This window comes from Astatotilapia calliptera, chromosome 7 (assembly GCF_964374335.1).
Source record: "Astatotilapia calliptera chromosome 7, fAstCal68.1, whole genome shotgun sequence".
NCBI classification, from domain to species: Eukaryota; Metazoa; Chordata; class Actinopteri; order Cichliformes; family Cichlidae; genus Astatotilapia; species Astatotilapia calliptera.
The window spans coordinates 47,411,312-47,438,737 of record NC_137428.1 but is presented as its reverse complement, the minus strand read 5'-3'; the positions used below and the strand labels follow the sequence as shown (position 1 = coordinate 47,438,737).

The window sequence follows — 27,426 nt, the reverse complement described above, 5'->3', positions numbered from 1 at the left end:
GTGGATTCCATTGTCCGGAGGGGGTGGAAGCTATGTTCATTACATTACTTTACTTCAATGTGGTCCGCCTGCCTGGAAATACCCGCTGTTTATTGCCTAATTTGGGAAATCACCACAAAAAATTTCTGTCATTTTTAAATTGTTTCTTTGTTCTGTATATATCTGCCACCCTACGTCGGTGCCATTGCCCCCCGCCCCCCTCTTTGTTTACATTGAACCCATGTGACGAGGACGGCTGCATCAGCTTATTTACAACAATCATAATCCGACTGTAAACATGCAAGGTTTTAATGGACCTAATAAGGAAGCTGTGCTCGGCTGGTGGACGGCATCTCATGACCACACAATGGGCCCATACGCACAAACTAAACATTAAGCCATTCACAATAGACCATGTGCCCTTATGAATGCCTATCGCGTCTTTTGTCAGGATAAAGGCACCACAAATAAGCTATTGTCTGACTTAACCATTCTAAATCAGGCAATCCCTTAGGGGCATGTTTTCCACACTGCACCCAAGAATGTCTCCTTTTTTTGTACGAGTGTGTGTGTGTGCGCTTTTTGATGTCCTTGGTGACTGAGGCCTCCTCATGGGTCCGTGCATGACCATGACACCATCTATGACACACCTGCCGGCAGAAAAACAAGAGTGTATACACAAATGAAGGACCTTAAAGATTTGTGTCGTAACGTGTGCAGAAATTGGACATACAGAGTGAGTAATGCAGGTGCTGTATTTCTGAATGTAGTGCTTATGCTTAAAGATTTCAGGCTTTTCTGGTGTCACCTTTGGTTTGTGGTGGTGACTGAAGCAGAAGAACAGCTCGTATTTATGTGTTTCTAGCACACGCTGGAAAAATTTGTTACACTGAGGGCTGAGAGCTGTCAGCAGTGTTTTCTGACAAAGTCAACTTCTGAATATTACAAAAGTTGTGTTTGCACTGGGTTTCATGTTCTCCCATCCTCATAGGTACCCTTTAAAATGAGGATGATATAGCAACTATATTTTTGCCTCCATTTGGAAACAAATACTGTTAAATTTAAAGGGTTTATAGTGGAGACCGATTACAACACAAAATATACCTCAAGACTTAACAGGTTATACTTGCTTACATTTATTTGCTGATGCCTGAGAATGTGCACACTTTACTGTTTCTTCATTCGCAGGTCGCACACACAGACAGAGGCACACAAACAATCCCACTTGCACATGTGCAGATATCTGTCTCTACCAAGTTTGTCTCTCTACTGTTTGCCTGGTGAAGAATTGAAAAGTTCCCATTGTTGAAGTAAAGTTCACAGCAGGACTCCAGTTGAATAAATGGGACCTTATGAATCTTATGAGACCACATGTCTCTGATGTCTATTATCCTGAGGCCATGAGACACATTGTGAGAAAAAAAGACAACCATCTCTAAACAATGCAGACATTCTCATTTGGTCAGCTGCTGCATTTTTTTATTTTATTTTTTTTTTAGATAAAGTAGGAGGAAATTTTTTCTTCTCCTTGATGGGAAATGTACTCATTCTTAGGTTTTTTTTTTCTTGTGTCTTCTCCATACTTTTTATTATCATCACCCAATTTTCTCCTCTTTCTACTACTTCCCCAGTTTTGTGTTTATGGGTGACAGTCAGGCCTCCTGTGAGACCTCAGCATTAGTATCTGAACAGGTGGACTGTTGTAAAATGCATATTTCATTTTAAATATGATGCTATTGTCTGAAAGTTACAAATTGAAACAGACTTGATAAAAAGAAACTAATTGTTTTGTTTGTTTTTGTAGAACCCTCTTGCATGGAAAGACTCCTCTCTAAAGACTGGAAGGAGCGTGTGGATTGCTTGAACGCCACTGAATTCTTGGGGGAGGTTAAAGGTAAGAGTGAGAAAGATAGCAGCTACTACTATATCTACATTCTCTTTCAGGGAGATGCTAAGTGTATGCTGATAAATACTGTTCCTGCTTTAACTGTGCCCTTTGCCACAGTTGGCAAAACAAAAGAAAGACAGCAAGCGTGTTTTTCCCCCCACAATAAGTAGTGCCTTTTTCAAAACCTGCAGCATCTGTGGAATCTCTCATTTTTCTTTTTGGTTCACCCAAATATGAAGAGTGTTATAAATAAAAGCTAATGGTACGTGCGCAGAAAAGACACTGTTGTGCAACGCTAAATTCAAGGGTAAGAAACGGTTAGATACGCTGCAATTCTCTGCTCTGTGTGTATACTTGCTGCATGTTTCTGCATATGAAAGCAGCACAGTAAATGGTAGCCAGGCTTACCTGTCGAGCAGTGAGGGTGGCACTAAGTACTCCAAATTGTACCTTTGATTAAAGGGTGTGTATGAGAGGAGAGGTTGCACATGGTCCTATATTTTTGTAGTCCACATCAGCAAATAGCATTTACAAAGGCATAAATAACCAAGACCAATGAATTCTCGACCTGCTCTGGTGTTCAGAAGTGAAAATAGCAGCATATATATATATATATATATATATATATATATATATATATATATATATATATATATATATATATATATACATCTTATCATTTTGCTTTAGAACTGCAATATAATATGCAATTTAGAATTAATAAAGCTATAAGATCATGTATAGGTGATCGGTGTGAATAGCTATTCTTTACACATTAAATACTATAAGTAAAATATGAAATTACAAGTATTACCTCTCTTGACATCACTGTATATCACACACTGCTGACACAGGATTTTGGGGGCCGACACCTAAACAGGTTTTTAGGGAGTAAAAACAGAAAGGTTACATGTTGGCTAAAAATCAATGAAGAAACCACCCTCTGCCCGTCTGTGGTGCTGCTCTACCACTTGTGACGCAGACAGCGCTTATTAAAAGGAATGAAGTCAAAGCCACTTAGAAAAATAGTGCTTGTTCTCAACGCGGAAATGCAGATCCGATATTATTGATGGTTTTCTACTTTTACAATTATCTTCCCCGGCGTGTTTTACATCTCCTGACTTTGTAAAGTTCATGCATATTTTGAGCTGTCGTAAGAAGGAGGCCTGTAATATATTAGAGCCGTGTGGAGCCTCGATTGCAGGCAGTGAGGCTGACTGGTTAGTACAACAAGTAATAGAACAATAAAAAACAATGAGAGTCTTTACTCTGAATTTACAGAACTGTATAGTTTTTGTGTGTGTGTGTGTGTGTGTGTGTGTGTGTGTGTGTGTGTGTTTCTGTGTGTGTGTGTGTGTGTGTGTGTGTGTGTGTGTGTGTGTGTGTGTGTGTGTGTGACCGCGTCTGACTAAACTACTCACACATAAGAAGAAAAATTGCTTTCTTAAATTTCTAAAATGTGCTTATGGTAGTTAAATAATAAAAATAGAATGAGGTAGAAAAACAAATGACTTTTAAAAACTGATATATTAAGACAGGGAAATGCTTTCTGTCTCGAGGGCTACAGCATTTTCTGTTTGTGTGCCGTAACGCAAGTTGTTAACGGCAGAGCAGTCGAGCTGCCTTCAGTGAGAGGAACCGTTTGTGATCGTCTCCGGCTGAAATGGCAAGTATTTCCTCTGTGGAAAGTGGGAAAAGGGGACTACAGAGAACCTTCTTCAGCAGAACAGACATTGACTTTTATTGTAGGACACATATCAGACGCTTTTTCTCTGTCGTCATACCGACTACCTCCATCTACACAAGCACCCTTCTTATTCAGATAAAATAAACACCCTTAATCACCCTTTGCATAGTAATAATTTAGCATAGGTTACACAACTCATTGAGAGTGCTCTTGTGTCAGATAAGTGCAGGGATACAGTAAAGTTATTCAAACTAGAAGAAGCAAGTAAGATGAAATTCAAGTAAGAGTGAAGTGAATGTAATTTCCATCAGTAGAAATGATCTTTATCTTTGGATTCTTTCTGTTTTCACTGTGAAATATTAAAATGAGACATTCAATTCAATCACAGTGTAGTTGCTATAGTGTGGCACATTTTGTACATGAAGACAAAAACAGCTGTCCTCTTTTATTGCTTAAAATGAGAAATTATAAGAAGAAGCCAAAAGTCGTGCTCTGCTTCCCTCAAATGCTTTTATCTTTCTTATATAAAAAGGTTGTTAATTGAAAGTTACATACGCACTCTTGTCTGCACAGATTTTCCAATTTTTTAAATCTCAAACCAAAGTCCAAGTCCAAGGCCAATCAGCATTTAGCGATTCTTTTCACCTTTCTTAATCAACCTTTTTATGAATATTTGTTACTTACTTTTTTATTGGTATTACTATCAGTCCCATTGTTGCCATATCAAATAGGTTCAGGTCATTGTGTGAGGAGACACACAGGATAGAAAACTTAAATTAGGAATAAAAAATGAATAAATCAGTTCATTTTAATTAAATTTAAACATTTTTGACAGCTACAAAAGGTACAAAAAAGTATTTTCAAGGGCACGTTCCTGCTCAGATTTAAGCCTCTCATGCTCCACTTGTTTTGATGTGCTTTGCAGATTTAGTGCCTGTCACATGTGTCTTAATCTATTAAACGTACCACTTTTCTGGTAAAGGATATGCAGAAGCATCTCGGCCTCTTTGAAAGTGACTATATTTCTGCATGAAAAGCAGCATTCAGATGGAATTTTTTTATGACACAGAGGAGGAAATATTATTATTAAGATAAAGATGTATGCAAATATTCTAATTGTCTAATACTGCATGAACTAGCAGAACGTTAGCTGACATATTTTTTTTTCATTTGCTTTAAATAAGTATATATCTGATATCCACCTGGAGTCATGACAGCATTATTACACTTTTGATGATTAGGAAAAGTTTCTTGTAACTTGAAGAATAACAGTTAAATAGCATTTAACTGATCATTCAGTAGCCTCAATTAAAGTGCTTGTGTGTTCCTCAATAAATTTACTCTTTTTTAAAAGCATAGTGCTTTATATCACTACTTTACACCTATTTGATAGATTTGGATTAAACTTTTTTCTTTTTTTAGTTTGTTTGTTGGAGCGGACACAACATACAAATACGTTTTCCTGGGGAAGAAAGACACTAGTGTGCAATCTATTGTCATGATACTGATGGCCAACAGTAATCCCACCCAATAAAGGTTAACAATTTACAAGATGCTCTATGTTTGAAAAATACAAGTTAATCTTATAATGACAAATAAAAGCTTTATGGATCTGTGTTTCATGCAATTCAGTTTTGGTGACTTTTAAAAGTTATTTCGGTCATTTCTGTGATAGAAACCCTCCTTTACCATCTCTTTAAATATTTGATAGCACTTCAGTGGAGACAAGACAAGAGTATGCTTGTCTAATCCACAAAGTTGGACTCAATTCTTATGTGTTAGTTGAAGACACCAATAAATATAGCATGTGCCAGCACGCACGCACACAAATGATCACACAAACACGGCACACAGATGTCTCTGTTCATCCAGCTGTGTCCTCACTAAAGAAAATACTCTCGCTGAATTCAAGCGTTTTATTTCTCGATGGTTGAAAAGAAGCCTGGTCTGGCTGACCTAAATACGCAAACACAACTGTTGCTCTGTGTCTCCTCACACAGCGACCTGGACCTATTTGTTCAGTCGCAGTTATTTTTAGGGTAAAAAAAGCCCATTGACCTCCTTTTATTTACTGGAATGTTCATTACCGGTCAGGTATGGCTTCAGTTTGCCTGTGTACAATATATTTATGTTTATGTGTGAGTAAATACTTTTTAGCTACACTACACCATGACTCACAGCAAAACAACTGGGAATGTGCCCAGGATTAATATATAAACACTATGAAGCTCTAGAAGGAGGTGCGTGACATTTCGTCTAATTATTTGCTCTTAGTTGCTCTTCATTACCGTGTCCTGATATCCTCCTTAATAATATTCTAGCACTAAGCTTTAAATACAACTCTTCTCCAATTTCTTATTCTTCTTCCTATCACAAAAAAATGTTGTTTTAGTCACAGAGGGCAGCAGTTCACTGGTATTTTTCCCCATTTACAACCTATAGCTTTGCTTTTAATTCGTTTTTAATAGAAAAAGAGACAAAAGATGAACGGATCAAGCAGAGCTGTGCAATTCTTTTAGATGATGCTAGCGAATCTTGTGCAACTCTGAAAAATTATAAAACTGTAACGATTTATTTTGAAGGATTTTTAAAAAAAAGATTTTCTCCTGTAATTGTCGTTGCCTTGAATACAGCAGTTATGATTTACACTATTATCAAAACATGATCAATTAAAATGAGAAGAAGGATTTTATTTCTTTTATATATTCTTAACCTTCATGAGACTACACTACAACAAATTAAGAAGATGCTGGCTAGAAAATAACTGCAATGGAAAAAGAATAAAACCTGGACACCTCTCAGCTCAGCAGTGTCACCAAAGTTTCAGATGATGAATTAGCTGTTTGCAATGGGGATATGTATGTGGACATTTTCATCTTTTTTTCTTTTCCAGCTTTACCTCGTCTCTATTTTTTGACATTTGGGTATTCTTAGGATTCCTGGTTTTGACATTTCCATGTTTTTTTTTTCCTGCAAAGTCAGAGAGCTCATATTAACAGATGGATGGAAAGTGTCTGATTCTACTGTCAGATGCATGAGCAGGCACATCTGGCAGCAATAATCACACTCAAATTCAGCAGTCAGTTAAATAAGGCATCTTTCTCACATTGCAATTTCATTCTTTTTTTTCTTTATTTCATATGCAACCGTCTGTCTGGAAAAGCGAGCTGTTTGTCTACAATAAACCTTGAAATTTGGCAGACTGGATGTGCGATCTTTACACGCCGCTGGCTTGCAGAGAGCACGAGCACGTCTCTGGACAACATGGAGTGACTGTGTTTGTCTTGGGGTCAAGAGTCAGAGTGTTTGTTGTGGTGTAAGTTTGAGGAGACTGTTTAGTCTTGTAGAGAGCAACGTTGGGAGTCTGGCACATAGATCCCGTGGTAAAACATGATGGTTTGGCAGAAGCTCAGCACAGTCAGAGACATCAATATGTTAGTCAGAGGTGTGAGCCTGTGAGTGGGTGATGGTTTGTGTGTATTTTTATGTGTGGCTTTTGTGTTCAAATGTGTTTGTTGGTGCATTTGTGTGTTTAAAAAAGTGGCCTGAGACATAACTGTGTCATATGGTTTGGGGATTCACAGACAGCCGTTATATTACTGAATATATAATAATAAAAGAAAGAATTTTATTCAGCTGAATAGTTATTTGCGCATGTTCTGATGTAGCAGTGCCTTCATATTTATTGTGATGTAATGAAACATCATATGATAATCAGATGAAATCTTGAAGCTTGGGATGCGATTCCAGTGAATGAAAACATCACGTAAGCGATTAACAGACACCTCATACAGAAGTAAGAGAGTTCTGGTTCATCAACACATCATCCCAATCATCTAAACATAGTGAGAAAACAGTTAATGGCTTTCTGTTTTGGCTGGACCCCTCGGCAGGTGTCAGGAATAATCCTGATGGATGGAAAACGGAAACATCTGAGATGATTATCGGTGCCAGAAGTGTTGGAGGAACGCAAGGCGTTGCGTGTGGAATGCACAACCCATAATCCACATGAATCATGGAGCTGTAATCGCAGTTGTTGCTGTTACACAATAAGCTGTACTTGACTGTAAAGAATGCCAGGGAATAGGAAGGAATCTGTGTTAAGCGTGTAAGTTTGAAGACATGACAAGATTATAAAGTACCTATCAGTGTTGCCAGACTGAATCGCCAGAGATTCTTGGTGAAGGGTGAAAAGGGAAAAATAAACTTTAAAGAAAGGTGGAGAAAAGTGGTGATAACAACAGAAATGCTGTGAGGAATGAGATAAAGAGAGGAAAAAAAGTCAGGGATCTGATGAGAAAAGAGGGGAGGAGAATAAGAATTAGGAAGCTGGCGAGAAAGGAGCAGGATGCAACAAGAGAGTTGGAAAAAGAGAAGAGGGGATAAAAGGAGGGTGGAGCTGATGGTAGGAGGAGGTGTGATAAAGTAAGAGAAGAAGACTGAAAAAAAAAGGTGGGAAAAGAAAACAATGAAAAGAAACAAGAGGAAAATGATGAGTGGCGAGAATACACCATAGGGAGGATCAGGCCTTGGAAGCGGAGTAACTGATGGGAAGGTCTTTTGGGGGAAACCCGAAAAAATAGAAAAAATGGACAGAATGAAAGCATGAAGAAAAGAGACAAGAAGAGGAGAATGTTGCCTTTGATACAGGGGTGCTGAGGGGTAATTTCTGTGTGTGTGTGTGTGTGTTGGGGGGCAGTCTGTGGTACAATAGGGGCCTGACAGGACTACAATGAAGACTCTGTTAGTATGCAGGTAGTGTTGGGGCCACCCTGCAATATCCCTACATGGCCCCAGGGCAAGACCTTACACACACACACACACACACACACACACACACACACACACACACACACACACACACACACACACACACACACACACACACACACACACACAAGAGCAAGAACTTCTAAACAAGATATAAACAAGATATACTTCAGTGTGGTTGTGCTTTAGTTTACGCTTCACTCTAGTTACTTCCTGTTACTTCCTAGAGTGAAGTCAAATTTGCCTGTTTTTCACTAATTAAATCTTCAAGAAGTCTGTCTCTCCCATAGAACAAATTCTTGGAGATGGTTTAAACACTCTTTGTGCTTGTGGCAACTCCCTACAAATAGAGCCCAACCAACTAAAGACAAATTGTATGTACCCATCCTTTTTTCTATTAATGTCACCCCAAAGATGTTATTAATGGGATTTCTGAGAGGGATTGTTTTGTGTTGCTCCTTGAGAAACTCTTGCTAGTTTTTGAGGTACTGTGAAAGACTGGGAACCGCATGAGAGCTTGGTGTCATGAGCAGTAGGTTAAAAGTAGAGTTGAAAGTCAGACAAACTTTGAAGTGGAGGACAGGGTGTTCCAAAGTTTGGAAAAAGGTTTAAAATATGCCAGCAGTTATAAAGAAACTTATACTTATGTAAAAAAAAGAAAAAGAAGAAGAAGCAGTTATAGCATCCAATAAACTGGTTAACAGACAGTAGGTCAGTTGATCAATGTGATTTTTTTTTTACATACTTATCAGGATTTTGAAAATAAAGCACATGAGGAAATGCCAGTGAAAAATTAAAAGTGGATTTTGTTTGCTTCATTCATGTGGTTCTAAGATAAAAGTTCAAATCATCAGTTTCTTTTGTTTAAAAAAAGATCTGAGGAATGTGGAACACAAAAAGCATTCTCATTGGAGTATGCCCAAAAAACCTCCCATGAGTATCAAACTCATAAACCCGACAAAGGGCTGTAACAGCTACTTATTTTAAAAAGGTTAAGTCAAAGTAATTTAATTGTTCTCAGGAGCAGATGCTAAGTGGTGGCATGCAGTGACAAGATAGAAGATAATAAGTAGTAAGATATAACTGCAAGCCTGCTAATTTGCAGGAGTTTTAGGAATGAGAGTTTGTAAAGGGCTTGTGTTAGCCAAACAACGGCTGAGTGATTGAGGGTAGGCTATGCTTAGGTTTGGACATTTTGTATAAATGAAAAATGTTCAAGGTGCTTTCAGCCAGAGAAGAAAACTTATTTTCAGTCATGGCTCTTTGGTTAGAACTACATGAAACATTGTCATGACCTTCATGAGTTGTTTTGTACTTGTTAAATTTCCTCCCAGTCTTTTTTATATTAACTGATCACTTGAGATTTTGTATTAATTTTTCTGCCTCAGCTGAGCAGGATCTGAACACCTCTTATGAACATCCAGCCAGTTTGCAGTGTTATCAACTTTGAATTGCTACTCTTGCTAATTTCATGCCCAGGTACACCAGAGTCGCTGGAAGAGAAGGAGCGCCAGCTTTCCACCATGATCGGTCAGTTGATCAGCCTGAGGGAGCAGCTTCTTGCCGCCCATGATGAGCAAAAAAAGATGGCCGCCTCGCAGCTGGAGAAGCAGAGACAACAGATGGAGCTGGCCAGGCAGCAGCAGGAGCAGGTAGGAAGGGTCCGTGGATGTGTTTGGGGCTGTACAATGAGAGTTGGGTAAAAAGAAAGAAGAAAAAGACATTAATATTAATAGTGTACATGTGTTGGTCTATGTGCAGGATAATGAATAGGGTTTGGTGATATGAATCGCACATAGTTCATTCCTGTGTGTTTATGCAGGGGTGCATCTAGAAGGGGGGTGGGGGTGGAGTTTCACCAGGGCCCCAGAACACTTACTCAAGTATTCTAATGTACTTAAGTATTTTCACATACTTAATGCACTTTGTAGTAAGCAATATATAATTAATTAAAATGATCCACAGCTGGAACATTAAAGAGATGTGTCTCTTTAATGTCCCCCCCCCCCCCACCCCCCACCCCATTTTTAAAAAAAAGAAATTGGATACAGCCCTGGTTGTGCATACATCATATTTAGAAGCAAACTAATGACTAAATGAAAAATATCAATCAATAAATAAAGACATACATAAATAAATACAAAATTGAGTATATGATTGGCAGGGCTTTAAACTGTCAACAGTTCATTTTTAATATTCTGTAATTCCTTTTTGTTGATTCCTTTCAGGTATTATATTATTTTGTTCATTCAACTAAATACTGAAATTTGAGGTTATCATTATTAAAAATAACAGAAAATTAGTCCAACAGGGCGAACAGCACATATAACTAAATACAAATGTTAAACATTACCAGGTTACATTAACCTATAGCAACTATTGGATACACTTCAAATTACAGAGGTTAGAAAGCCAACAGGACTTAACACAAAGCATTGTCTTCTTGTGAATGCCTTCCTCTTAAACGGTTTGATCTATTGAATGTGAAGGTCCTAAACCTATGAAAGTGTACAATATCCGACACAAAACCCCCTGATATTTAATAATTTTCCAGTAACAAGTTAGTAATTTTTTGCTGTAATTCCTCGAATTCCAAAGCTTTTCTTTTTTCCAAAGTCGCATTGTAAAAATGTTATCATAACTGACATAATGGCCACAAAGGAGACCCAACTTGTAAAGGAAAAACAAAATGTCCCTAACAAAACGCGTGTAGGTGTATCTGTATGTCTTTTGACTGCACCTTCAAAAGTTGTAACAAAAGCGTCTCTTAGGGTGCCAGACGGCAATTTAAAAAAAAAAAAACGAAAACATTGTGTGACAGAGAAAGAAAGCGAGAGCCTACGAAGAGAAGTGTTTAGGTGAGCTGCTCTTTGTTTTTACTGTTTGCCGACACGTTACTGTAGGTTGGCATATGACAGGCTCTGTTTGGACAAGTCCACACCTCCCATCACAACACATTCCACCTTTCACAGCTTTACAAAGGAAACAGGCAAAGTGGAGAGTGCGAAGAGAAAGACAGATTCCAATATCAGCCAGTCATTTGGCTGTTGAGACTTGATAGGATAATGCCCTACAGACAAACCCGAGAAATCTGCCTTTAATGAAATATGACATGTGTGCAAATGGGGCGCCGCCTCCCATTCAGCAGCCTGTAATTACATTTCGGAATAAATATACTAAACGACTTCTCAAGGAAAAAAAAAAGAGGGGCAGCTGTTTTACTTTTCTGGTTCAGAATGGGCGGGATCACGTCGAGGACGTACTGTCCCTTTTAGGACTTTAACCTCTCATGAGTGGCCGCTCCCAGATGTCAATCACTAGATGATGCTTGGCCTTTTAACATCTGACATTGAATGTTTTTCATTAGAGAATTTTACATCAAAACAACAACAGAGAAAATTATCACCCCTCCTGTTTATGTGTGTGTGTGTGTGGGAGGGGGGAGGCTTCCACAGGCACATTGGGTGTTGTTGGCTGATGTAGTAAACATGCCAATCTCACAGATTCAGTGTCAGTTAAGAGAATTGTTCATAAACCTTCTGCACTGCTAATTGCTTGGATTGGATGCACCATCCATCACACCAGCCGAGGCTTTTTAGAGATAATAATCTGAGGTCAAACTGACACATAACTCAGAGTCTTTCTACCTGTTTTTGATTTACTGTACTGCATTTGAGACATGATTGACCTCACTGAGAGTTTTCAAGAGCAAATCACTTTGTCTGCCACCTGTCGAGGACAGATACATCCTCATCATCATCTTGAGTACCAGATGACAATTTTGCCTTTTAGTATTGTAAGGCACTTACCTTAAAATGTAAAATGGCACGAGAAGACGGTGTAAATCAACATGATATAACATAAAAGGGAAGAGATTTGGATTCATTTTTCATCATCATCATCTTGAACCCTTGTATTTTTTATTTTTTACTTCCATGACTTCTAAGAGCAACATACCATTTCTGACAAGCCATTTATGGACATTTTCCTGTATTGCTTTTCTTTCATTTCCAATTAAAACACACACACACACACACACACACACACTGTATGCATACTGTTTGTTCTTTAATATTTTAGAAACATGAACACGGTACAGAAATACAGATTATCCTTCTTCTCTTATCATCATTTTCACTCTTCCGCTCTGTGTGTGTGTGTGTGTGTGTGTGTGTGTGTGTGTGTGTGTGTGTGTGTGTGTGTGTGTGTGTGTGCAGATTGCCAGACAGCAGCAGCAGCTGTTGCAGCAGCAGCACAAGATAAACATTCTTCAGCAACAGATCCAGGTTAGTAGCCAAACACACTTTAAACATCTACGTATATACAACCAGACACACACACTTCCTTTTTTCAGTCTTGACCTTTCTTTGCATTTACTCCTCCTGCCCTCTGCAGACTCCTCTTGTTTTGTTTCTTGTCCATCTCTGTGAGGATGCCAAGAACTTCTTATCTTTTGTCCTTTGTGCAGATGATCTAATTATTGTCTATCCAAGCAGTTCCGTGATCATCTTATCATGTGGAATTGGAAAGCGGAAATAATACAAGAGGTCATGGCCTTTACTTTTGTGCTCTGCCTGCTGTTAAGAAAGCAGCACCAAAAGCCTTCAGACACACACATAAAACACACAGTGGTGACTCAGTGATTGCCCTGGTTATAGCTGGATCATTCACTGTTGCATTGATTACTCAGCAATTGATACCCAAAGGTGCTCAAGGCTTATCCTCTTCCTCTTTTCTCTTTCTCTGCAGCATTTCCTGATAACTGTAACGTTTTTTAACCATTAAGCACATAAATGGATAAACATCTGTGGAGCGTGTACAGAAACCTGCAGGGAGATGTGTGAACTCACTTTTCTGGCTTCTGCTTCTTGTTCAGTTTTTCAGTGTTCTCCTTCTCCTCTTATTCCTACATCTGTTTCAGTGAGCCATCTGATGCACTGAGATTTGTGAAGTGTTCACTGTTTACCTACATACCCACCAAGAAATTACCACCAGCTGTGCACCAAATGCTGATCAATTTGCTCAGCATGGCTGACTGTCACATGGGAATTTAACAGGTTTATTTTTTTTAAGTGGTTGGCTCACAATCTGAATCCTCTGCCATCCGTCCATCCCGTGCTACTTTTGACCCCCTGTTGGTCCCAAGCTTTGGATCTCCCTACTCTCCTGAGGTGTGATATAGTTAATGAGGGTTTACTTTCCCCCCTGGTCGTCTTCCTCTTCATCTTTTTATCATGAGGCCTCACCCTTGGATCTTAATAAAGCTCGGATTGGACTTCATTAGCCTTCTTAGCCCCAAGGGAGAGTGAGACCATAAAAAACAGCTCCTACTCTGATCCTGTTCCACACTGTGAAGCATGGATACTGTGTCATGTTTTTTTTTTTTTTAGAATGAAGAGATATGCAGAAGATGGCTCTTGAGAGCAGAGTGTTATCATGTGGAGCTTTGCAACCATCTGTTGTAAAGGGCATAATGTGTATTTCACTTTTATTTTCTTTGTTGAATTGAATTTGAAAAGGCCAGAATTACTGCAATCTGCTTTTTCATAAATATACAAAAATGAATGCAACAAAAAAAACATTTGCTTTCACTGAAAAAATTGTGCTGCATCTTATTGTTATTTAAGTTATTTTTAAGGCAATAGCATTTGTCAGCAAACAAACCAAGCGCAGAAAGCAGCACATGGTGCATCTACTGTACAGAGAGTTAGAATTATTATGGCTAAGCTCCAGGGTTTAGTCACTGGGGTACGGGCTGTTTACGCTGTGTCGGATGTGTGTTGGCCTTAAACACACAGGCGGCGGTGCACTGGTCTGTTTCCACTTATCAAATCCAGACCTGAGCTCCTCTCAGGCCAATACTCTGAGGAGCTGACCAAATGCTACTGTTTCAGCTGAAAGAATAGGGCTCAGTGTGGTAAAAACCACTTTTTAGAAGTGCCAGTTGTTGTTCATATCTTAATTTGAAACACTAGATGCCGTCCAGATGGAAAAAATAAGGAACCTAAACAAAGTTTCTGCTAGAAAAGTGCAAAAGTTGAAACTGCATGGGGTTTACTTTCAAACAGCTCATGCTATCTATTGCTTCATCCAACCAACCATCAGTCATTAATTAGCATTTATTTTTTGGACGCCTAATAGATTCTGAAAGTTTTATAGATCAGCGCTGACTTGTGAAAAACTGTGACTTATGTGTATCTGGTTTCTGAATGGAAGACAATGAAAAGTCAGTGGGAGCTGTTTTCCACTGCTTTTTTTCCCTCTTCCATTTCTGCAACTTGTTGTTGCTTCTCTGGATTCTGTTTCAGGATGGTGTCAGTGTGTTTGTCAGCTAGTGTGGTGGGGGAGCATAGTTCAAAGTGACCCAGGTTTCCTGTCATGTGGTTTTAAATGGTGTGGAGGGCCAGCGGGGGATGTCCACGGGTTAAAGAAACGTTTCCGAAGGCCCCATTCTGATATGGTTGCACACGCCGAGTCATATACACAAGTATGAAGAAATATGTTACACAGCAGATGTTATTAGATCAAATGCCTGCACGTGCATAACAACTCACACATGGTACTTATGCAATAACAATATTATAGCCATTTGATATCAAATTATCTACATTAGGACATACACAGTCAAACATACATACATGTGCACATACACACATGTGCAAAAACTCACACACGCACACACGCTCACATGTGCGCGTGCTCACACCAACACACAAACACAGACACACAAACAGTGGTGGCGGGCTCTTTGTGTGCCGTGGGCAGAGTGGCCCAGCCCAGCCTGGTGGCTGACAGGCATGTGTCTTTGTTAAGTCGGTTCCTATAATGGCTCTCATATGTGGCCCATTTCCTTCAGGCCCACAAAGGCACAGGCCCTAACCGCACCGCCTGGGCCCTAGCTAACGGGCTAATTAATGACTGCAAAGCCGCACTCCTCCTCCTCCTCCCTCTCTCTCTGTTCTTCATTTATAACTCTTGTCTCCTCCTTCGCCTCCCCTCCTCCTCCTTTTCTTTCTTTGAGATCTTGTCTCCGAGTGTTGCTTTCTTATTGTTTTTGCTTCATATTTTCAACTCTGTTCTATCCTGTGCCGTGATTTGTGTGTGCTGCCCTCTGCTGAAATGTGGCTTCTATTTACACAGTGATGAACTACAAGCTACGATATGGTTTTGATCGCCGTTCATAATTTAGGATTTTGACACAGTACTGGCAGTCTGTGACAGCTAAATAAGTTTCAGATGTAATTATTTATGCATCACAATAGATTTGATCTTCCCCTCTCTACATTCATCACTGCTGCTCTTAATCACCTAAAGCTTTTCCCTTGTCGATAAAGTGCTGATGTAAGGTGAGATCGCAAATAGCCGGGGTGTTAAACCTGCCTTAACACAAACAGGCACAAACACAATAATCCACACACTCACACACATGCATAAGAACTAATGGAGCAAGGAAATGGCTTAGATAGACAGGCAGCTCCTACATCAGCAAATACAGCTTCAGACACAATGACTCGGAAAGCCATGGAAAGCCCATAACGTCGATTGGACTCACCAGCTATGGAAAATGCCTAATTCCCGATTTTACAGTGGCCCTCCCTCCAATCTATTAACCTGTGTGTTCGCCTAAATAAAAATCCTATAAGCAGCATACAGTAATTCTGTGTCCTTAATTATAGTGTGTTTTCATTATGCTCACGTGGGTGTAACAAGATAGTGAAAGAAAAAAAAATCTGCTCTCGTGGTGATTTTGGCTTGGAGGCCAAACTGTGTTAGCCCCACTTCTGCATTTATCACGTGATACACCCTGTCTCAAAAAGGCAGTTTATGGACAGCTTTAAAACTGTTGTGTATACCCTAACTTTTTTTAAGCATGCACAACAACCAGGTGGTAATGAAAAGACCTTGGAAAACTCTATCATGCGGTGGCCCTGAGAGGCCAAACGGACTGCAACTTAAGAAAACACCAGCAATAAGAAAAAGGCTGCAAAAGCACACAAAACACAATGGAAATAGGAAAAAACAGAAATAGAAAAATGAAAACAGAAATAGGAAAAAACAGATTTCCATAAGCACAAGGGAAGTGTTTCTGGGGAGACAATAACCCGACGGACCAGTTGCAGGAACCCAAAACATGGTAGGTGTGTTTTATCATGATTCATATGATACTGATGTCGGATTTTTAGGCTAATAGCTAGGTTAACATACTTACCGCTCATCTGTTCTTTCCTCACAAAACCGATAGATCCTCCACTTCTTTTAAGTGTCTCCCAGCGCAATTCTTAGCATGATTCCTGCAACTGGTCCGTCGGGTTATTGTCTCCCCAGAAACACTTCCCTTGTGCTTTTGGAAATCTGTTTTTTCCTATTTCTGTTCTCGTTTTTTCCTATTTGGGTTGTGTTTTGTGTGCTTTTGCAGCGTTTTTCTTATTGCTGGTGTTTTCTTAAATTGCAGTCCGTTTGGCCTCTCAGGGCCACCTTAGCTACTGATCAGCTTTCGTTTTAAGGAGTGATGCACCACGTTGTGATCTGATATTTGGTCCTTTGTAATGCACCATTAGCTCCTCAAGTATCTATAGCTAACAAATCATCAACAAAATTGCTACTTTTCGTAATATATAAATCATAATGTATAATCTTAACTTGAGTTTGTATATCAGCTGGATAATCCAAATGAAGCACAACATTGTCCAAAACCAGCTATAGCCACTGATGAGCTTCACACTTGGTTAGCTCTCAGTTATGTTAGTGAAACTTTTGTTACACTAAAACATTTGATTAAAACTGCATTCAGTATAAATCTGGATTTTTAAAGTCCAGCCTTTATCCCCACAGTTATCTGTCCTATACCGACACAGAAGTGAATTAGCCAGAACCACAGTGTGACACTGTTAGTTGGCTGAAAACGGAGCTATTAGAAATATTCGACATAGTCACTAACTACTTGCTTTCATAGTAAATATACCTATAACCTATTCAGCTGGTGCAACACGTTCAGATGTTACAGGAAAATTAGGTTAGGAGCTTGTCCATGAGAATATATAGTAGTGCCCAGAATTAGACCCAAGTCTGGTTAGGGTGCTTTCACTTTACTGTGGTCCTGCTCTCTGAAGGGAGCTGTGTGCTGATTTGAGGTCCATCACAACTGTTTCCACATTCTAAATCAAACTCAAAAACGTTCCTATTCTTCGAGGCCTATGGTTAATTACTGTGTGCGTGTGTGTTTGTGTGTGTGTGTACATGTGCTGTAGCACTTGCTTCTTGTAGAGTTTGTTATATGTGTGGTTATGTGTTTCAGCGAGTATTTTCCCCCCAGTTTTTTTATAGTTTTATTCTCTGTGTAAGCTATTTTGCATCTCTGAAGCCATATTTGCTGGCTGTAACTAAGTGTTGTCTTTCTTTAAGCATGCCTTTTTGATAAGTCGATCCTCTTTTAATTTAATTTGTAGGCAGTTGTTGGCAGTCCTGGAATAGCAGCTTTTGTTGCAGGAAATTTTCCCAAATGATGCCAGAAATTACAGTAATTGCAGTAACCTGCAGTTATTGTATTATGCAGTAACATCAGTGTGCAATTTTCTACACATTAAGCCTGTTTTGGGGATGCACTGGACAGTGGTGGAAATATTTTTGCAATATTTATAAGGTAAGATTAAATATTGACAGAACGGTAGTGAGATGATGTGCAGTATGTTAAACCTAAGTTTAAAAATAACAATAAAAACATATTGATTTGGCTCTTCCTTGTTCATTTTAAAGTTGACTCAAAGAGCAACATCACCAAAATCTTCAGGACTTAATGTTTTTCAGTTGGTTACATACTTTACATGCATACTTTGCAGCGGTGGATGATGCTGTGAATGTCAAGTTTAGTGTTGCACTGGTTCAAATCCACTTGTGCATACCTGCTGCAATCAGGCAACTATGTTTCTTTGTCTTCTCTGTTTCTCAAACAGATCAGTGTACAGACAGACCACATACATACTCATTGCCCCCTAACCTTGCTGCCCTTACACAAGAGGACCATTAATTCTGTGTGTGTCTGCGTGTGTACACATGTTCCTTGTTGCCTAGGTGTGTATGTCGATGTGTCTGGTGGGCAGTTAGAGGAAGGGGACCTCGTGTTTTCTTAGTGGCTGAGCAGAGGGGGGCCCCTGCAGCACCACCTTCCCCAGTCCATTCATCCAACCTCCCCCCCCCCCCCCCCTCCCCTTGGTAAAAGGAGATCTTTGTGTGTTTGCGCTAGTGAAGCAGCCCCAGTCAGTCCCAGTGTTCCCAGAGGAATACAATGAATGGGGGCATTTTGTCCCACTCTATAACCTACACCCCCCAACTTCACTCTTTTCCTTCTTTTTTTAGCCATTCGGACACACAGACTTGTTTTTCTTCTCTCTTCATTCTCTTTTGTCTGTGTCACAAGACGTCGGCCCTCTTGTCTGCCTGCGTGTGTTTATAGGAATGCCTCAAAAGTACACTGACCTACAAGTGTGTTTGCTTGTGTGTGTGATGACTGCCTCCTGAGATATCAGGCTTTTTATCTGTGTGACCTATCAGTGCTGTCAGAGGAGCTGCTCAGGTGGCACTTGTAGCTCCACACATACCAGACCAAGCATGCAAGTTGGTGGCTCATGCTCTGTTTTGGCAGGGCTATGTGTGGAGACACACACATTTGAGCATTTTTATCTTCATTATACAGTGTAGTGGTGAAGATAGACAGGACAGTGATGAGAGAAGGGGAAGACACACAGAAAAGGGCCACGGGTCAGACTTGAACCAGGGCTGCTGCACTACGGCTCTGTTCCATGTAGTTGTCTGAAGTGGTGCGCAGAAGCCTGCTCTTAAACCAATTATATACTTTTAAACCAACTGGTGATTTTAAATTGACCGTAGGTGAAAATGTGAGTGCAAATTGTTGCCTGTCTGTCTGTCTGTGTTAGTCCTGCGACAGACTGGTGACCGGTCCGAAGTCTAGCTTGCATCTTTTCCTGTGGCACTTGAGATAGGCTCCAGTCACCCATGTGACTCTGAATTGGATAAGGGGAAGAGGATGGATGGAATGGACAAAGCAGTGTATTTCTATTTGGTTTACTCAATAGCCCAAAGCCAGTTGATATCCAATTAACAATGATAAAAAAGAGTTTTGAACTCTTCTCAGAAAATTCTCATGAATTCTGAGAGCATTTCTGAGGAGCAAAATGCTCTTCAGCATTAATCAGGTATATATAAAAAAAAATCTGTCCATGTACTTCCTGTTGATCAATTAATCGCCTGAGCAAACACAGTAAGTTCAGAAATAATTCTTTCCTTCTCTATGGAACTTTGAACCTTTCTACCTCAAGCCTTTCAATCCATCCACACACTAACCACGAACAGCGCATAAGACGGTCATCTTATTCAACTAATTCAGCAAGGCAATCCCGCTGCACATATGCACAGTAATCATGCGACATGCTGCTTGTGTATGCTTGAGCTCCAGCGATGAACCTTCCCTGGGAGGTCAGTGGGAGGGGAGAGGGCAGCGTTGTCAATGAATTGGTAGTAAAGGAGACAAATGGAGGTAGAGGGCATTGAAGTGAGGAGGGAAATGGAAGGAGGAGGGAAGTGTCTAAAAACATTTATCTGAAAGTGTAACATAGTCACAAAAGAAAAGTTGAAAACAGGATAAAGCCAGAATAATGAAGAGCAGACATGAAATGACAAGAAACTTTGAGATTTTTTTCCCTCACAAGTTGATTAATTGAGGAATCAATCACAGAGAAGAAAATATAGTAATATTAATAGTAAAGTTAGTTATTATCAGACATTTATTTGATTGACTTTGATTTTTGACCTCCCTAATATGGACTTTTTGGCTTTTTGACATTGCCTTCTTTTCTTCCTTTCTCCTTTTCAAGGGTTTTTGTTTTTATTATTTTTTTAAACTTGAAACATTAGTTATCTAGTAACTTCTAGAGCTCTATTAATGATATAAAGAGAGAAATTATATTTCTTAATAAGCCATTTGAACAAACAATCCTTGGGGGCATTTTTTTAAGAAAAAGAAGAGGCAACCAGAGGAAAAAAATGCAAAACGAGAAAAGACTGCGATAAAGGGAAGAGATAGAAGGAAAGAAAGTGGGGTCGTCCGGTGGTTTAACGCAGTCAGCCCTAATAGATTCCTGCAGGCTCATCTTTGATTTGTTTCTTTTCAGTTCAAGCCCTCGGCGTCTTGACTTAGTCAAACCCACAGATTTTAAGAGCCTTTCAAGCTGACATGAAAGGCAGCTGTTAACCTCTCTCTTGTTTTAAAGGCCTTTTCTTGGCATCTTTACACTTGTCTCTTAAGAGTATACGTCTTAATTTGTTGTTTGGCTTCTGTTCTTCAACTCGATGCACCAGTTGATCATGTCATTGCCTGCATTGTTTTTTCCCTTCTCCCTGTCTTCCCCTTCCTTTCATCCTGATCTTTATCGTTCCTCACTTTAACCTTCCTTTGTGATTTCTCATTTTAAATCATTCTTTCTTTCTCTCTGCTGACTTTCTGTTTTATTTTATTGCTTTTGTTTCTACCTCTTTACCTTGTTTATTTGCGATTTTCTCGTTTCTCATCTGCCTTTTCTATCATTGCTCATGATTTTTATTCTTCTTTACAAATCTTTGAGTTTTTTGGTAAATCTTGGAGCTTTTTTTTTGCTGTTGTTGTCTGTGAATCTGTGTCTGTGTGTCAGTATTATTTAATGGATACAGCAGTTGGCAGATATCTCTCATCTCTTGTCTCTCTCTCCCAGGTCCAGGGTCATATGCCTCCTCTGATGATACCAGTGTTTCCTCACGACCAGCGGTCTCTGGCTGCAGCTGCCGCAGCACAGCAAGGCTTCCTTTTCCCACCAGGCATGTCCTATAAGCCAGGTATAACCCCACCCCACCCCCACCACAAACACACACACACACACGCAGTGGAATCCCAGTCTATGTTAATGAAATGTGTCAGGTGAGGAATGTTCTGAAAATTAGCGCAGAGATCCAATGTATTGCAACATGGAATTTCACGCTTTCCCTCTCTGTCTCTTTCTCCCAAGAGTTTTCACCTTTTGCACACCAACCCAACAATATAGACATAAGGGCGACGCACTCAGAAAAATCACGTACGTTGCACTTAAATAAGGGCATGCATACTGCATGTTTCGGCAGACCGTAAGGATTTTGCACAAACAGGCTCAAGAAAAAACACTTAAAGTCGCCCACAGAAAGAAATGCACCGCACTTCATTGGATTGTCTGCACCACCTGCTTTCATCAAGTCTTTTGCACATTCCTTTCTTGCAAACATCCCTCCAGGTGCTTGCCTGACACAGTACAGCACTGACCCGTCATACGAATATTACTCCTACTGCATGAGCATTCACTCCCGTGAGGCCGCAAAGAGAGGCAGAAATGAAGAAAGGGATTAAAAAGCTATTATTGTATACTCTCCTTTGACATTGGTCTGTTTTCAACAAAGGCTTGGACATGGAAAGCCTTTTAAGGACAAACAGTAGGGGTTATACACATACTCATATATGAATTTATGAGTGCATCACAATGAGGAAGCTCTGGACTTGAACTCTGCTCGCTCTGGTCTCAAGCACTCGAGTGTGCCGACAGCAAGCGTTAATAACCTTTGAATAAAATTTCTGTGACCCTTCATGGTTCATTTGGCATGAATAAAAACATGAGAAGAGTAAGGAAGGAGACAAAGAGCGAGACAGAGCGAAAGAGACAGAGAGGCCTGACTGAAGGTAAAGAGCAGGTTAGTTCTTGTGCAGTACACCCCCCACGACCTCGCTCTACAATATGTGTTGTTTTGGTTATTCAACAGGTGAGAATTACCCAATGCAGTTCATTCCATCTGCAATGGCAGCTGCAGCAGCGACTGGACTCAGCCCGTTACAACTACAGGTAAGACACAAACTAATTTATCAAAACAAACAAGCAAAAATGTGTGTGTGTGATTTAATACTACTTGGAATATAGAGAGATATTTTTCCTCTAAATTAAAACTGTGTAAAACACGTGAGTAATGGCTTACCAGAACAAAATGATCACATACTTGAAACAAGACCAGAAACAGGCTGTCTGACAATGAAGTGATGAAAAGTGAGGGTGTGGAAGTTGGTGGGTGTGACTGTTTTTCTGTAAGATATGCTTCATTTTCACCTGGATTCAGTTAATAATAGTATTATTATGTGAAACCTCCCGCACACTTGGCGATGACTCAAACATCTTATTGCCTTTGTTGTCAAAGGTCTGACTTTACTTGACATAACATGATTAAAATGTTTTTGTCCAACTTGTGCTGTATACTTTTTCAGAGTGCCACTAATAATTCTTTTAATTCAGTCACTGAACAGAGTCTGTGTCTAGTCTTTAAGTGAATGCATTAAAAATCAGTTAAACAACTGCAGCAGAAGTATGACGTCTGGAAAAAAAGACAAAGAAAAAAAGGGTGACTGTTTGTTCGCCATTTAGGGGAACATACCAGAGTGCTGACTGACAGGTACATAAAAGCAGCAGCTGAGATGAGAGCAAAAATTGAACTAGCTGAGTAGTTTAGATGAATCTATTTGCTGTTATTTAGGATGGGTTAGAAATGGGGCTGGTGGTATTCAGATGGGTTTTGAGTGAAATATGTAAATCATTTATGCACTTGTGATGTGTATTGAATGACACACCTCTGCCTTGTTTGTGTGTTTCCTCTTTTAACCCAGGAGAGGGTCTAGTGAGAAGGAATAAAGAACAGAAAGAAAAACACCAAAAGATAAATTTAAAAAAGACTCCAAATGAGAAAAAAATATAACATGACATGTTGATTAAAATAAAAAAAATTAATACTTCCCATCAATTGCGGTCTTAGAGAACACAGCAGTCTATTAATCTATATCTAGCTTGAAATCTTTTCTGTTTTGAACGTCATGAGTAAGAAGCCAAGGCTATTGTGCAACTTGTTGAGTGTCTGGTAGACCTAACCTTGGAAGAGCCTCTGGCAAAAGCTACAATATAGAAAAGAACTAGATGCTTTGCATGTGAAGTGATAACTTCATGTACAATGGCTGCATAGTTAAATAAGCAGACAGAAGGTCTACTGTTATCAAAAGAACTGGGAGAAAGAGAGAAATGCCACACTTGGAGGTGTCCTCTGTGCAGCTTGTAGGTCCTGACCTTAAAAAAAATGAAGCAAACGAATTACCTGCAACCACAGTAATTTGTCTGCTGCCATTATTTGTTTTCTGATTTTGCTTTTTCATAAACCTAACCATAATTCCCACCTTTTTTATTCTCTAAAAAATTCGCAACTACCTCCAAAAAAATTCCATACAAGCTCAAATCATTATTCTAAAAGAACTTGAAATACAAACAGAAGCTGGAACAGGAGCTTTCTTCATACTTTTAATAGAGTTCCTGTACATTTGATTTCTTTTTTTCAATAAAGCAACGTGACACATTGGTTGAAGATGATGCTCCATAGGTTGCCAAAATGCTAGCCCTCTTATCCGCTGTTTGTCAGCTGTGGCAGACAAAAGCTGTTATGATGAATCACAGAGGAATTCCCAACCCAACAGCACAACACCTGGCCCACACAATTCATCAAATATTTTATTGCTTGACACATGTGCTTTGAGAATAGCACTTATCCATAATGGTTATCACAGAGCACATTTCCAGGGGAGCGGGCAAATCAGTGAAATAAAAACGAAGAAAACCTCGACTCCCTAAAGATGCTTTGGAATTTCACAACATAACATCACACATCATTAACACTTCCTGCTTTACCTACCGTCAGCTGAAAAAACAAAAGCCCTCACGAGCTTTTTCACTGGCAAACAATACTGCTTCATCATGTCAGTTGTTACCATAGCGTGCCTTTTGGATATAACAAGAATCCTTATCCCAGTTTATTCAATTTGTATTGTGGTTTTCGCTTATCGAGGCCCTCATTAGCCGCTATTGACTTAGCAAAGCGCCGTGCTGCGCTGAGGGGATCGGAGCCGGGAGGCTCCACTCCTGGCTCCACTCCTGGCTTTGAAATTATCAAAAGAGCTGTACGGTGAGTGAGAGGTAAGAGGATGAGTGATGTCAGAGACGCAAACTCATTCACGTTTAGACACTGCCTGAGACACAGAGAATAAGAGGCAGAGAGAGCAATCTGAATGAAAGAGGAAGTTTCTCATCAAGGCATCGGTTGAAAACAAGTCAGAGACTGCCAAGAAAAAAAGAAAAAAAGCAGCGAGACCGAGGAAGTATTTAGGCTGGGAAAAAAAACAATTATTTGAGGAATTTTTTAGGAGATGGAGTGCTGGTTTCCAGCATATTTGAATATTGTTTTGACAATAATGTCAAAAGAAATCCTGATGATGAGATTTAATAATGGTACTTGTCTTGTTAGTTAGTCCATTTGCATCAATAAAATGTTTAAGGTGCACCGTTTGGGGCAGTAACGTGGGCTGCAGAATGTACAAAAAGACCTGCGTAGTGTTATGATATCAGTTAGTATTTTTACAAGACCTGGGTGTATTTGCAGTATTCGCGTTCAGTATATAAGCTGCAGCTTTCTGATGCTCTTCCCAACATTGCAGCATATTGCTTTCAATATTTCAATATGCAGTGAACATATGATCATCCAGCAGTGACAGCTGACACATTTTGTTGCTCATCTGTCCTGTTGTGATCGATCCATATTTGCATTTGAGCAGCTGTTACTGCTACCATCACCTATGATGATGATGATGCATACATTAAAAATCTGTATGGATATAAAATATGAATCTATCTTTGGTTACAGTAGTTACTTTTACTCTTTCACATCAAATCAATTTTACATTTACTGTAAAATTGATGTGATGTCTTGACAGGCCACAAACTGAGGCCTTACCTATTCTATTAATTTTAGATAGTCTCAGTAAATTTGCAGGAGTGACGTAGCAACCAGAGACTATATAAACCGAACGGCACTTCTCTACAATGGCTACAGATAACTACTGGCACAGCGAAGTGAGCGGGACCGTAGATAAACTTGCAGGCAAGCGACTGAAGCGACCACCACTGAAAACGCAGGATGCCACTAATTAACATGTGACCTTGTAGTAAATACATTAGAGGGTTACCTGGGTAGCCAGATACCAGCTGTCAGGTTTAAAGTACTGCACGACAGGCAAATCAGTTCTAGTCTGGATGCAGCTTTAACTGTGAAAAAGGGAAACTGTGCATTATCGTGTTAGCACCATAAACAGACAATGATATTGTATTTGTTCTGTGTTATCAACCTCCTCTGCTACATACTGTAGTCAAAACACACCAGCTGGCATCAAACATTTGTAATGCCAAATCGATGCTCAGTTCAGGATAGACAGATGTTGTAGTCAGACTGCTCCAGATGTTTCAAAGTTGAACCCTGTAGCCCTCATTCAAACAGCTGGCTGGCACTGAAGGTCAGAAAGAATAATTTCACACAGGAAAAGTCACCATCAGAAAGTGCCGTCTGAAAAGTTTTATATTGTATATCTATATCTATACACCTTTATAAATCATCTAAATCTGCATTACTAAGCTGTCTGGTAAAGGCTGTTAAGCAAGCCTTGACCCATCATGAACTGACCTACCAATTCTGATAGCACAAATGTTCCACTATTGGCGTGGGAACTTGATCCATCCAATTGTTTCCAGAGCATTGCAATAGACCCTTCACAACAGTAGATTTCTGCTGAAGAAAGGCCCTCTTTGTGTGCCGCTAATGCGAGGGACATACAGTTGCTTAGCAGACATTCTTGCTGAAATCATAAGCATCTCTAGCTTTGTGTCTCCATGCTTAGTGAGTGTTAGGCACGGACACAAAGGTGAGGAAACTTAATGTGGCCCCTGGTAATGATTTCTGCCCGACTGCCAACACACTGTACATAAAGCGTGAATGACCTTCTCTGTCATACACGAGAAACATGTTTGATACAGACTGATAAAAGCGAGAACCAGAGGTCTTTATGCAGCCCGTCTCTCTTTCTATCTGTTTTACCATCTTTTTTAACACAAAAGTGCAATATTTAGAGTCTGCCCTCTGTCCGGGCCATGCCCCCCCCCCCCCCCCCCCCCCCACACACACACACACACACAAACGAACCTGCTGAAAAAAAGACAAAACCTCATTTGTTTTTTGCACTCCTGAGATCAATAGCAGCTGGACACTAAAAGAGGCCAGCTGAAGGGAGTCTCCACTCAGCCCTAATGGGACAGAGCAGTCTGAGCATGGAGGAGGCTGCTGGTGGACTACGATCTGATAGTCCAAACAGAGGTGCAGACACCCAAAACATCATCACCTTCTCTTTGTTTTCTAAAGAATTACAGTGATGTAGCCCCCCTCCAAAAAAAGAGAAAGCAAAAATGCTAATAATCACGTGTGTGAAGAGTGACAGACTAATGATTTGGATTTTAGTCAAATGGGCACTGATATCCAAAGAGTCAAATAGTCTGGACAGCTGAGACACACTTCGAGGCCCTCTTTGTCAATTTGCAATTTAGGAAATTGCAGCATTGTCTTCCCTCGGGAGTTGGCTGAATGGCAGGAACTCTGGTTGGTGTTGTTTACGCTGCAGATTGGTTTCCCCAGTACACAATCAATCTCTGAGTGTCTTGAAGAAGCAGAGAAAAAAAATTAGGTAAAAGCTCTTATTGTCAGTCTGTTGTTTGTTCAACAGTTCCCTCCTCATATTTGTAACCGTTGACAGAATCGCTGCTCGCAGCACAAAAGCTGTGGGTGTGTTTGTGGGGGAAAAAAGCACTGCGTGTGTGTGTGTTTGTGCAGACATGGGTGTGAGATCCTAACTGTGTGTTTTACCTCAAGGACTCATGTGTCTGCCCCAGCCCCTGCTCCCCTTAGAGCTGTAAGAATATCAGGCATCACCAGAAGTAACTCTGTGGTCGGCTTGATTGACGCGAGAGGCCTCACCACCAGTCATTCAAGGCACATTCTTACAGGGATCTCATATCGCCAGGGGTTGGACCGAGCACTCCCGGTACCTTCCAAGGAAAATAAGCGGCGTGACATCAGGGCTTTGTTTCAGCGGCAAGGCCCCTTCTGTTTGTGTTTAATATCGCTCTGAGAG

At 40.0% G+C, this 27,426-nt stretch overlaps 1 protein-coding gene across 7 annotated transcripts in view; it reads left to right on the top strand.

Annotated features, from left to right (window-relative positions):
* LOC113026379 (transcription factor SOX-6-like) overlaps positions 1 to 27,426 on the top strand; it is a 106,344-nt gene that overhangs the window by 53,197 nt on the left and 25,721 nt on the right. For all 7 annotated transcript variants that reach the window (XM_080303771.1, XM_080303770.1, XM_080303769.1 and 4 more), the window contains 5 exons: positions 1,784 to 1,873; positions 9,804 to 9,976; positions 12,542 to 12,610; positions 21,086 to 21,206; positions 22,155 to 22,234. In XM_080303771.1, coding sequence (XP_080159897.1) covers positions 1,784 to 1,873; positions 9,804 to 9,976; positions 12,542 to 12,610; positions 21,086 to 21,206; positions 22,155 to 22,234 — 533 coding nt within the window. The remainder of the gene's footprint in view (positions 1 to 1,783; positions 1,874 to 9,803; positions 9,977 to 12,541; positions 12,611 to 21,085; positions 21,207 to 22,154; positions 22,235 to 27,426) is intronic.